Source organism: Oreochromis aureus, linkage group 3 (assembly GCF_013358895.1).
Source record: "Oreochromis aureus strain Israel breed Guangdong linkage group 3, ZZ_aureus, whole genome shotgun sequence".
Taxonomy (NCBI): Eukaryota; Metazoa; Chordata; class Actinopteri; order Cichliformes; family Cichlidae; genus Oreochromis; species Oreochromis aureus.
In genome coordinates, this window is record NC_052944.1 from 42306069 (window position 1) to 42319842 (window position 13774).

At 38.6% G+C, this 13774-nt stretch overlaps 2 protein-coding genes across 3 annotated transcripts in view; both read left to right on the forward strand.

Annotated features, from left to right (window-relative positions):
- Positions 1-13774, forward strand: part of LOC120439369 — a 115622-nt gene that overhangs the window by 21600 nt on the left and 80248 nt on the right. The gene's annotated exons all lie outside the window — the stretch shown is intronic.
- On the forward strand, positions 3025-11305 carry LOC116324318. 2 transcript variants are annotated; one of them, XM_039610292.1, is made up of 8 exons: positions 3025-3084; positions 4010-4154; positions 8940-8989; positions 9096-9446; positions 9530-9616; positions 10696-10773; positions 11043-11177; positions 11250-11305. In XM_039610292.1, the coding sequence occupies exons 3-7, from the start codon at positions 8947-8949 to the stop codon at positions 11168-11170; spliced, it is 687 nt and encodes a 228-aa protein (XP_039466226.1). In that variant the 5' UTR covers positions 3025-3084; positions 4010-4154; positions 8940-8946; the 3' UTR covers positions 11171-11177; positions 11250-11305. The 2 variants fall into 2 exon arrangements, with proteins under 2 accessions (XP_039466226.1, XP_039466227.1); XM_039610293.1 differs by lacking the exons at positions 3025-3084; positions 4010-4154 and adding an exon at positions 8052-8235.

Here is a 13774-nt window from a genome sequence, read left to right on the forward strand (position 1 = left end):
TTAACTTCTTCACCACCAGGTGTCACTGCTGGGTTTCCCAACAGACTTTATAGAGCATTTTCTACTGAAAGTTGGAACAATAGAGAAAAATAGAAAACTGAGAAATGTCTGCCTCTTTTATTGTGACACTGAAAGTTTCTTTTCAGATCATTTAATAAATTTACAGCACAGAGCACCTCTGTCTCTCTCCGTGCCAATATTTATTTAATGACACTCTGCATTTCAGTGATTGGATAGTCTGTATTGATCTTTACAATCCACAGCAAAAACAATAATGAGATCAGATATTGTTTTATTCCTGACATGTGTGTGCGCTGTAAAAAACATGACTCAGGTTCATAAAAGAAAATGTTATTCCCCGTGCCTCACCTGCCTGGAAGCTGTAGGTACACCACCTGTTTCAACTTGAGTGAAGTCCCAATGCCGCAGTTAGCCATGGTCACGTGACGTGGGTGTTTTGACCCACACCTTGGAGCAGTGCTTCCAAACATCTTAGCTTAGAAAGCTCGACACAGTGTGGAAATGTCAGTACTGAGCACCCCACCCAAACTCAGCTCAATAGTGCTCAATAGTGAAGCTAGTGCTTCATTACAAGCTCCTCTGTATCAAATCCTGCCTCTGCTACACTGACTGTAGTCTATCTATCTATCTAGATATAGATATAATATAGATATTGTTTGAATAAACTTCATTTGAAGATGAAATTGAGGTTGTATCCGTGTCAGATTTTCCATCAGTACAAACAAAAAGCATCTATTCATGGTCCAGTTTGTCATGCATACAGACGCCAACAGGAATTTTAAATCAGCAATTCCACAACACCTTGAAAGCAAATTGGTGACAGCAGCGCTTACAGTACACATGACTGCAGCCTCCTCAGGCACCAGTATAAGGGACTGAGTATCCAGCAGTATCTAGTATGTTGTGTCTTTCAGGTTTGTGACCTTCACTGTTTGTGTGTGTAAAAATTGCTCCATGCTGTGAATTTAAGAACCCCAACATGAAATATAAGCTGAGATATGAATTGTCATCTCTCTGAGTTTTTTGTAACACCTTTACCCTCCTCTCTGTGCCTTCAGTCATTTGCTGTCATTTGCTGGGGAATCCAGAGACACGACAAAGAGTCAGGGACTGGTTTTAGTTTTACTGTCAGGTTAGATGCAGGTTTATGATGGTGGGGTCACAGTCTGGTATGAGGCATTGAGCTGGAGGTCAGCTGAGTTTTCTTAGTGAACCACTTGTTGTAGTCAAATGTTGTGAACATGAATAAAAATCTTGTCCGTTGGATTCTTGACTTTTTAGTTAACAGGACCCAAAGTGTACGGGTAAATAGGGTCCTGTCCAACCAGGTCTGCTCCTCGACAGGGATTTGTGCTCTCACCCTTATCATTTATCCTATATACAAATGTATACAAATATGTGTTAGGGTAAGTTTGAAAATAGGGCCATTTTAAAGTATGCAGACAACTTTCAGGCTGCACAGGAAAATAGATCCAGCCATGGCCCAGTTCTTGCTGAGTTTGTCAAATGCTGTGATTAGTCCTGCATTCAGTTGAGCAAGACTAAGTCTAAGACTAAAGGTATGATAATTAATTTTAAAAAAACCTATGATACACCCAAAGTCACTTTTATTGAAATTCAGATTGTGGAGTGTGTTCAGTGTCATAAATATCCTGGAACAGTTATTGATTCAAAGCTTCTTTTTAAAGCAAACTGAAAACAAGAAGCTCTCTCATGTTTGAGAAGGCTTTCTTGTTTCTACATTGATAAAACCACAATGATTTTATTTATATCTACCCTTCATTGAATCTGCTTTATGTTTTTCTTTGGTGGCGTAACAGGCTGATTGGTGAACCACAGCTGAACCTTCCTAATCTCTGACAGTTACAGCTGTTGGCTCGTTCAGTTTTTTACTTGACGGCTCAGATTCAGTTTCTTCCTTTTGGGTGACGGTTTTTGGTCCCAAAATGGAAATCAGCAAGGTTTAAAAAATAGCTTTGTTATAGCATCCATTGCTCATACAAATTATAGTTTTGTGTTGTTTTTCTTCGTCGTCATGTGTACTGCGTGCAACTGTTCAACTGTTGTCTGTTATAGCTGTATTAAGAGTGTGCATGTGAGGATGGGGGATTCATGACTGCAGAACAAATTTACCTATGGCTCCAAATAAAGTAACCTGAACCTGGATTTTGTTGAAACAACACAGAATAAAATACATAAACTTCATGTCTTCGATTTGATTTCTGAGAATGTAATGGTTACACATAAATTCTACCAGATGGGCAACAATTATAAACTGTCATTACTCCTGTTCTTACAGACAGAGTTATAAATAATATAAATGTAAATCTCTGTATGAACACATTTTGCTTACAAAGTTTTCTAAACAGTTGTTGGATCCTTGAACACTTCATACAAATAAACCTCCTAAAACTAAGTAACAGATGAGACTGTAAAACTCAAATAAAGTGCGTAACAGTTTGTCAGCTGCTCTGATCCAGTTTTACTGCTGTGTTCACTGGTAGGGCGGAGTTATTGACCTTTAACTAAAACTGAAAGAAAAAATGAAACAAACAAAAATAAGCGGTCACTTGCCACAAATGCCTCACCTCACTGATAGGAGAAGTGCTGAGTACATGTTATCTTATGTTGTCGTGGCTTGAAAGTAAAGCTGAATACAAATCTACTGAGAGAGGAAGTGACAACAAGAGTTTGCATTTGATTCTCTTGTTGGTTTTGTTGTGTTCCTGTTTCATTTGAATAAATGTACCTGTTATTTTATGAGCAGGGTTTATTTATTTATCTTTAAAATGTCTTTGAGTGTAGGTAGTAAAGAAGCAGGTCCAAAAAAAGTGACATGTCCACTTTACTGTAATGTAAATGTTTACTCACAGTCTGTAAAGCAGGGGTGTGACTGGAATTAGCAGTTTTGACACTTTGTGTTTGTCACGTGTCTGAATAGACAGGTTTAACAGTGAGCTGAAACTTCTTCTTTATCTGAAGCATTCAGGCTGTTGTTTTTTCTTTCAGCTCATTAAGTCAATCAGAAAGTGGACAGATCGCCGGTCGCTCTCCTACAAACAAGTAGACTTTAAAACATCCTGTGTGAACGTGTGTGCTCTTGTTGTTTATTTTTTGGTGCAGGCGCCTTTTTAAAAGAGACCGTATGGTATGTGGGCAAAGCATGATCAGTTTCAGGCAGCGTCGGAAAAGCAAACAGGATGTAAACAGGGCACAGTGGTGTCTATAGTGCCACTAATGCTTAGGCTATAATAATAGGAATAATAATAATAGTAGTTCTATTACTATTATTGTTATTATTATGTTGCTTTGCTTTTGTTGTTTATCTGAATTAACGACATGACACGGTAAAAACATAAATAAGGAAACTTAAAACCAACACAGATCCCTTGACCTTCATGTCCCTTTGAGGCCGTGTTGACCTCATTTATTTTTCTACTGACCATCGACCCCGCTAATGTTCAGCTTCAATTCAATTCAGTTTCATTAATATAGCACCAAATCAAGACAACAGTTACGTCAAGGTGCTTTATATTGTAAGGCAAAGACCCTACAATAATATTAAATAAAAAAAACAAACAAACAGTACTGTACTGTTTATAAGATTGGGGAAACCTGCAGTCAGCTGAGACTGAAGAAGTCACTTGCATGAGTGACGAAAAATTTCTCCCACTGAAAACGCTACGTCCAGATGAACGGAATCAACTTTTGGAGAAAACAGAGAAAACTGCAACTATTATATGACCTCTTATGAGAAGTGTTTTGGCAACAGTGGAAAGGAAAAACTCCCTTTTAACAGGAAGAAACCTCTAGCAGAAACACAGTGAGCGAAATAGAGGTGACTGAAGAAGAAACATGCAATGCATCATGGGAATCCCACAGCAGCCTAGGCCTACTGCAGCATAACTAAGAGAGGATTCAGGGTCACCTTATCCTGTCCGGTCTGATGAGCTGAACTTGTTTTTCTTTTCTTTTTTTCCTTTTACAGGTCATTGTAATACAGGTGCATTACAGTGTCACTTTAGCACACCCAGTAAAGTCAACATGAAAACTTTACATGTTCTTCCACAGTCGTAGAGAGGAGCTCATGGTTCGTAGAGACACCTGCCACAGACGGAGAAACGCAAGGACAGGTAGAAAACTCAGCCTAAAAACATCTAAACATGTTATTGGAGCAACACTGAAAAATACACTTCACTCTGATGTAGAGCTGGGCGATATAAGATTTTTTCATATCACGATATGTTTTTTTCATTTCAGGCGATAACGATATATATCACGATATAAGCCAAATAACTATATTTGTAAGATTTAAATGTGCCGTTCCTCACAAGTAAAATGTGAAATAATTAGCAGCTTGTTTTAATTAAAATATTTATTTCCCATAATAAGTTCAACAGGGTAGATGTACTTAAGGAACATGAGACTTCAGTTTCAGATAAAGCCAAATATTGTAAACTACACAAAAGGCAGCCGCTAAAGCGTTTAAGTTTCAAAATAGAACAAACAAAACAGACCACTAAATTGTCAATTCCACTTAGAAACAAAATTTTAAGTTTTTTAAGTCTAAAAATAAATCTTAGGTCGTTTTACAGAAGAACAGACAAAATTGACTAACTTTTGTCAATATCAAATAAACTGAGAACTAAAAGGAAATTCTCAGGCTACGTCACACGCGTACGGGTATTTTTGAAAACGGAGATTTTCCGTTTTCGTTTAAAAATAATCCGTCCACACGTAAACGTAAAAATGAAGGAAAACGCTGCTAGGAACATGCCAAAGCAACAGGTGGCGATATATTCCTAACCGTAGAAATGTTGGCCAATCAGAAGTCTAGAAGCCTCGGTAGGAAATAGTAAACAAAGATGGGGCATAGAAACAGAACCGAGTCGTATGTGTGGAGGGACAGTAACTATGTGTGTATATGTAAGCATTTAAACACTGCAGAGAGTACAATTAACAGTAACAGTATTGTAGAAATTCATTTCACCGAAACAATAACGTGGCGCACAGTGTGACGTCAAAAAAGGCGCACACCTTTGACGCTGCGTTTTCTCCGTTTTTCTTGTCCACACGTAAATGCAAAAACGGAGTTTTCGAAAATATCCACCCTGGCAGGCGTTTTTAGAAATCTCCGTTTTCAGTGACTGAAAACGCCGTTTACGTGTGGACGAAAGGTGCAAACACATAGAAAAATCTGCGTTTTCAAAAAATACCCGGGTACGTGTGGACGTAGCATCAATCTCTCCTTGTTGTATAGCTTAGCTTTTCAAACAGTTTTAACAGTTACTTTAGTCTGACAAAAGCCGAATGACGAATTAGCGCTTTCAGTCAGAGATTGAGCATGCACCGCTTTATTGTATATCCAGACTTGCTTTCGGCACAATTTACAGTGCGCTACTTTGTTTTTTTGTCAGACTTAAATAGCCGAAATACCTTCACACTACGGAACTTCTGTGGCCCTTCCGTTTGACAATCTCTCCAGCATTGGAACCATCATCTGTTTTTTCTTCGGTAACCTTCGCTCACGCTCTCGGTTGATTTTTCTGTAGTCGGCAAACTCATTTCCTTCATTACCTGGGCGGCCCGGTGTTCCAGATCTACTGGCGTTTAGATCAACTGGCGTTGGTCGAACAGATGTGTGGCAGTCTTGCGTTTCAGGAGCTGCTACCGACAAAACAGCAAAAAAACGCCAAATGTGTCATCTGTGACACTTGTGAGGTTATCTCAAACACACTCCGTCAGTCTTGATGCCGTTGAACAACAAAATGTTTAAAAATGTCGCGAGTTTACCTGGTGATAGCCTCATGCTCGACACGATCGCGAAAACAGCAAACAATTAACACCACGCTGTTGTTCACAGGACAGCGAGAATAAATGATCGGGGGACTCTTGCCGTCGTTATCGTTCCCCTCGCACGGTTTATTTCTCCGGTTTCAGCGTTTTATGCTCAAAACTAAAGCGTGCAGTTTACTTTGTGTGCACTAACATGGACTCGAATCAACCAGCGCCACCTCTGGCCGAGTGCCACAGCCTACAGCCAGATCAACTTGTGACACACATCTGCACCACGTTTGAATTCGTTTCATGCACAATACATGTGTACTTTTCAATTGTGTGTTTGTGCGTCATGCAAATAAACCTTTGAAATGAATGAAATCATACCATATATTTATTATTGGCCTACATTTGTACAAAATGCCAAATTATATACACAAAGTCATAGAAATCACCACTCCAATTGGTCATCATGATTTTAATATTCTCTTTTTCCATAACAATGAAATACGCCTTGGACAAATATGACACATCAATAGTTCATTAGTGTTGTCACATCACATCCTGTAAGCATCTTCTGTCTGTGTCCTTTCTCTGGAAATGAATATTTCCAGCCAATATAGGCAATCCATCAACATGGATGGAGAGTTGGTTGTTATATACAGTCTGTATAAGTGTGGTTAATCTAATGAACATTTGTAAGGTGATGCCAGTTATGGTGAATTTACAGCAGTTACACAGTGATTAGTAACAAACGGAGCCAGTGAGAGTGAGTGGATTGAAGAAAGTCAGTGACTCAGGTGTGTCACTTGGTTTGTCATCTGTTTGTGAGACTGGAGGAGACGTAGAAATCTTTTGTTTTAAATCTTAGTTAGGAAGATTCCTGTTTTAAAACGAGAACATTTTGTGAGAAATGCAAGAAGTACATCTGCAGAAAGCACACAGTTACATTCTGTCCATCATGTGGACAAAATTGAAAATGTTGAACATTGAAAAACTGAGAACATTGGGCAAGTTCAAAAGAAATGTGCTTGTAAGAACGAAAAACCTTTAATAATTGTTCCTAAAAATAGTTATGGAAAGTCTAACTGTTGTATGTCTGTGTTCTACATGTTTATCTAATGGAAAATAAAGTTGCTATTGTTTTATTGCAGTTTCTTGACAGTTCTGAGTGGATTTACATTTACCTGCAACAAAATCAATGTCATTTTTCTGTTTTTCAACATACTATAAGGTTTAATTTCCAAAACGTGCATATGATCTTCAATTTTAGCAGATCCAATATCACATAGCTGCTATGTCATAGCAGCTGGAGAGGTCTCAAATAGAGGTATGTCCACTGCTGCCACCTGTGGCCAAGTACCATAGCCTACCTACTACTAGATTAACTTGTGACACATCTGCACCTGCTGCTATGATCACATTGAGTAGAGGCTGAGTGGCTGCACTTACCCTGGTACATCCAAATCTACCCACAAAGATGTTGAAAGATGCAATCCCAACAATGTGCATTGTCAACACTAAAACAATCAGTAAGCAAAGACAACAGGGATCAATTTTTCTGTTTATTTAGCACCCACAACATTTGTAGTCGCCTTCTGCACAGGGCAAGTCCACACACACTGTGTGGTACCACTTTCCGCAGAAGGTGCATTAAATCTGCAAGATTGAATGAGATTGTCAGAGTCATTGTCTGACTGTTTATTACTAATCACTGTGTATCTGCTGTAAATTCACAGTAACTGCCATCTCCTTACAAATGTTCATTAGATTAACCACACTTAGACTATATACAACAACCAACTCTCCAGCCATGTTGATGGACTGCCTATATTGGCTGGAAATATTCATTTTCAGAGAAAGGACACAGACAGAAGATGCTTACAGGATGTGATGTGACAACACTAATGAACTATTGATGTGTCATATTTGTCCAAGGCGTATTTCATTGTTATGGAAAAGAGAATATTAAAATCATGATGACCAATTGGAGTGGTGATTTCTATGACTTTGTGTATATAATTTGGCATTTTGTACAAATGTAGGCCAATAATAAATATATGGTATGATTTCATTCATTTCAAAGGTTTATTTGCATGACGCACAAACACACAATTGAAAAGTACACATGTATTGTGCATGAAACGAATTCAAACGTGGTGCAGATGTGTGTCACAAGTTGATCTGGCTGTAGGCTGTGGCACTTGGCCAGAGGTGGCGCTGGTTGATTCGAGTCCATGTTAGTGCACAAAGTAAACTGCACGCTTTAGTTTTGAGCATAAAACGCTGAAACCGGAGAAATAAAACGTGCGAGGGGAACGATAACGACGGCAAGAGTCTCCCGATCATTTATTCTCGCTGTCCTGTGAACAACACCGGCGTGGTGTTAATTGTTTGCTGTTTTCGCGATCGTGTCGAGCATGAGGATATCACCAGGTAAACTCGCGACATTTTTAAACATTTTGTTGTTCAACAGCATCAAGACTGACGGAGTGTGTTTGAGATAACCTCACAAGTGTCACGGATGACATATTTGGCGTTTTTTTTGCTGTTTTGTCGGTAGCAGCTCCTGAAACGCAAGACTGCCACACATCTGTTTGACCAACGCCAGTTGATCTAAACGCCAGTAGATCTGGAACACCGGCTGCAAAAACAAATACACATGTGCGCCTTGGCGCTTGTGCTGTACGTAACAAGTCATGTGACGTGACGCTGCGGCTGTGATTGGTTCGGCTCTGCGCTACTTAATTTGGATTGGCTGTTCTTTTTTTTTTTTTTTTTTAAGAGGACAAGAGAGATGAGGTCTATCGCAATAGTTTAATTTTTCTATCGAGAAAAAGTTATTTCGCAATACATATCGTTATCGTTTTATCGCCCAGCTCTACTCTGATGTCAACAGACCATTTTAAATCTTGTTGCTGAAACATGCACAGAATTATGATCATGGTTTGGATAATAGATGTACATTAATTCATGTGCTGGTTATCTGCACAGAAACTGTGTCTGTGTATACTCTGTGTGGGGAAATCACTCAGTGGTTTTTAGCTAATGAAAAATGTGAAATATTTCACTTTTCTTTTTATTGTCTTTTTAAAAAAAGTTATTTATTAAAACGTTCTTCCTCTGATTCATTCTCACAGAGAGAAGATGATCAGGATCCTTCTGTTTCTCAGCCTGGCGTCCTCTGTCTGTGAGTGTTCACATTTAAACACAGTTATCTTTTGATAAATTCAAATAAATAAATAAATCAAAATGATAAATCAACACACAGTAATGAGGTGGTGTCTTCTCAACAGGGACGTTTGTTTTGAAAAGGACTCCGACTGTCTTTGAGGCCAAAGAGGACGACAACATCACCATCAGCCTGGACAGTCAGCTCCAAGCTGACGTGTCTCTGGCTGACATGATGTGTGTTTTCCACTCAGACGCCACTAAGATTTTGTTTAAAATGATCAGAGGAGTGGAGGACTCTGAGTCTCAGGATGAGCAGTTTGCAGGACGAGTTCAGACTGACAGAGACGCTCTGAGAGGAGGACGAATCAGACTTCATCTGTCCAGAGTCACAGCTGAAGACTCTGGAAGCTACAGGTGTGACGTGTCTGCTGACTACGACAACAGCCTGAAGAGATGGAGGCTCGAGACAAATGGTAAGTTGACTCCTTTATCTCTTTACGACTGGACTGTAGCTACAATGTTCAGATTTTCATCTAATTCAGATTTTCATCCTCAGAAAACTTTGTTTTGAGTGTGGGTCGAACCTCTGATGGAGACAGCACTTATGTCTCACTCAAACCTCTGATATTTGGACCACCAAAAGGTAAATCAACAATCTTTATCCACAGTTCTGAGGACCCTTTTCAATACATCACACTTCAGTCGTCTAAAAGGTTTGGTGTCAGAAATTTACAGTGAATTGTGGAATTATTCTGTCACGGGCTGGTTCTATGACACAGCAATTTGAGTGCTTTTTGTAAATGTGTGTTTTATTATAAATATATGTGTAGTTCTGGTGTTGCATTATTAGCTTTTAGTTGAGTGTATTCTAGTTTAGGTCCATCTATGTGCTCTTCTGTAAGTCTGTTCTGGTCTTCTCTAGTTAGTTTGTCATGTATTTTTTGTCCGCGTATTTCATGTTGTGTAGTTTGTGATGTCATGCCAACGTCTCTGTGTTTCCTGTTGTACTTTGAAAGTCTAGTATTCCCTTGTTCAGTGTGCTTAGTTTTATAGTTCCCCTGTGGTGTCATTATGTTCATGTGTTTCCACTTCCCCGATCAGCCCTTGTGTGTATTTAGCCTGTGTGTTCCATTCAGTCTTTGTCAGAGCGTCTGTGTTACCACGTCGAGTCGTCGAAATCAGAGCAGTCATAGTCTTCATAGTTGTCACTGTTTTGTCACAGTTGTCTTTTAGTTTTCCCAGTATGGGTTCCAGTTTAGTTGCCACTCCTGTTTTTGCCTTTGTTCATGTTTACCAGCCTAAATAAAACAGCTCGCTTTTGGTTCAAGTCTCCTCTCCGTCTTCTTCCCTGTCTGCATTTGGGTCCACCGCTTCACCACACCGGAGTACCCCATCGTGACATATTTAAGTTAAAATTGTGTGAACTTCAACACAGGGTGACATCTCACAGGAAATACATGCTATAGATATACAATTTTAAATAACATGATGTACATAATGCAATCATTTATCTTTTGGGGCAAAATTTCTTATTCATAATCAAGTTTTTCATGCTTCATTTATCAAAAAAAGCATAACAACTTACATTCATCTATTCACTAAAAAAAGTATTTTTGACTGATGTATTTGGTTTTGTCTTTTTATTACATCTACTTTTGAACCTAGTGTTTTTTTCTGTTTCTATTGTTTAAGCTTTCCTGTGTATACCTTTGTTTTATACAGGTTTTGCGTCTCTGCACATGATTGTGAGAAAAATAAAGGTGGACAAAAAGAAACCTTTGATTGCAGGTGATACTGAAGGTAATTCAGGATTTCCTTTGAAAGACGGTGGTGGGTTGACTCATTCATCAACTGCAAAAAGATTTGCTAACTGTGGCATCACACAGCTTTCTTGCTGCACAACAAGCCCAATTCTTACCCTTAAAGTCTAAATATAATTTTTAATTTCTAGATTTTTTCCTTTTTGCGTTTGTATTTGTCAATTGGCTGATTTCAGTGCCTGTACTGTTACGTCCCTTTTGGTGGTTTTGATCAAATTGTTTATTTTATGGTCTGTTTTCTCCACACAGGTCCAAAGCCAGCAGAAGAAAGGCCATGTCATGAAAAAATCTCATTATTTGTTCTGATGGCATTTTTAAATGTGGCAACTGCAGGAGTTGTACTACTTTTCATAAGAGGTCTTTGTAACCTGTTATGATGGCAAGGTACTCTGGCAAACTTTGGATCAAAATGTTTGACTCATTGATTTAGTCTGACTGTCCCGTTTATTGTTACAGATCAACACCACATGGAAACGTCCGCACTGTGTCTGTAATAAAACGACTTAAATCAACAGTGACTTCCCTGCCTGTTAATGTTGTGAATAATTGAGTTTTAATTCTACTGCTGTGCTTAAAAAATAAATACAAAAATAAAATAATATAAGTAAAAGAAAGGGAATCTTTGCACCTGTAAGATTTCCTTCAAAAATAGAAAAGTCATATGTCATGTTACAACACTGATTCTTAGCTCTAAGTCATACAAATTATTTTAGAAAAAAAAAACATCATAATAGACCCAGTGAGTTATGGTGTCCATTTCCCAAATACATGACATACTTTTTTTCTTTAAAATATATGTAAGTAAAGCAGATCATGGAGTCAACAACTGAAAGTTTCAAATTATACTGCATGCACTCTTTTGTCACTGACTTTGGAGTACTCCCAGAACAGAAACACTAATTTTATCCACCCCATCTAGCGCTGCAATTACACTATAATTTTAGGCGATGGGCTGCATTGTTGAGTAGTATTATCTTTTTTTAATTGTTGATTTTGAGAATAAAATCTACATTTAAAGAATAACATGTAAATACTATTTTGCATGTGTTTTTTCTTCTGAACAGACAGTTTGTCGAACAATATGTTTAAAATCCAACAACACTACATCAGATGTGACACTCAGATACCCGTTGCTGGGATAGGAAACCATTTTTGGAGATCCCCAGAAAACACAAAGTATCTCTTTGAGGTCCAACCCTACCTTCATTGTTCATTCTTATTTTGTCATGCCTGGCAATGCCAACAAATTTACCAATGCTTTAGGATTCACGGTCACATAACCAACAGGTGGCAGCAGCACCCACAGTACACATGATCAGAAACCAGTATGACAGGACTCCAAGGCCTGTGGTGCAGGGCTGTGTCCAACTTTTTATGAGCTCTATGCAAGATTCTGTTTGTGGACTGTGCAATTAAAAACCTGCAGAGAATGATAACAAAAGGTCAACAATGGGGCTCCTTTGTTGACTTTAGTCCATATGTTATTCTTGAAATTTAGTTTTTATTCTCCAAATAAACATTTAAAAAAAACACACAATGCTACTCAATAACAGACACTGCATTTTCTTCAAAATGATTATTTTAAATGTAAGAAACTTAAACTTAGTTTTTAAACAGCCCTGCTAAGATTGGCAACCTGTCCAGGGTTTACCTTGCCTCACCACAGGCTTACCCATAGGGAGTCATTTGATTTAGGGGTTGTTTGTGTTTTCTTTGTATCTTTGTAGGTTCTTTACCTTACAATATAAAGCACCTTGTTGCTGTTATTTGGTGCTATATAAATAAAACTGAGTTACAATGAATAGGGCCTATCCCAGCTACCCTCATGAGCCTGCTATGGACAAGTGGAAGAGAATGGATGGTTTTCTTAAACCTGAAATGTAAAAACATAAAAATATCTCCCTTCTGCCCTAAGACAATAAATCAATAAACTGGGCCATTTTCCAGTTGAATGGAAAATAATTTCAATCATTACAGTGAATAAAAGAATGCTCAATATCCATATAAAGGAAGAAAGAACAACTCAAGATAGAAAGAAAACAAAATAGCATAATAGCTCAAATTAAAATATAGTAAACATGCATCTATCTTGTTTATTAAAGGAGAGGGTCTATTTGATAAGAATACTGACGCTGTAGTTGGAAATGAATCATATATAAGTCTCTATTCCACCAAACTCCTGCTTCCTGGCTTTTTCCCCTTTCAATTAACTTTAAGTGATTGAGTTCTGTATGCCTTTATCAGTCTCTCACATTGTTGGATTTTTAACATACTCTTTTTTGCACTGTTGCTTCAGTTCATTGAGGCTTGCAGACATGTATATGCACAGCTTGCTTGAAATTCCGCTACACCATTTAAATACAGTCCAGGTCTTGTCTGATCGAGCCACTGCAGCCTCTTGATTCTTTGCTGGTGTGTTTGGGATCATCGCCCTGTTTAAGCCAGGTTTTAGTTTTCGGACAGATGGCTTTACATTTGACTGTAGAATACTTTGATATGCACCAGAGTGCATGGCTGACTCAGTGACTATAGAGTGCACAGATCCAGTGGCTGGACAGCAAGCCCAAATCATCCCCCTTTCATCATTGTGCAGACATTTGGTATGATTTGTTTGTGCTGGTTTGGTTTTCTCTGAACATGGAGCTATGAGTTACGGACATATATCCCCACTTTGGTCGTATTTGTCCAAAAAGCATTGTTCCAGAAGTCATGTGTTTTGTCCAGCTTTGCAAACCTAAGCTGTGCTGTCGCGTTCTTTTCAGAGATGGGAGGCTTTCTCCTGGGCATTGCATGGTCTGACTCCTGCAGCCTTGGGAAAATTGTCTTGATGGACCTGTGTGGTCCTCCTCATGTGGGTCCAGTTAGGTTTTTGTTGTCTGATTTTTTTGCTTCTGCCTTATGTTATGTTTACATTAACACAGCTCCATTTGGGTTTTTTGTCTTGCTTTCCGAGCCTCACATTTGGATCCCACTCTGCCTGC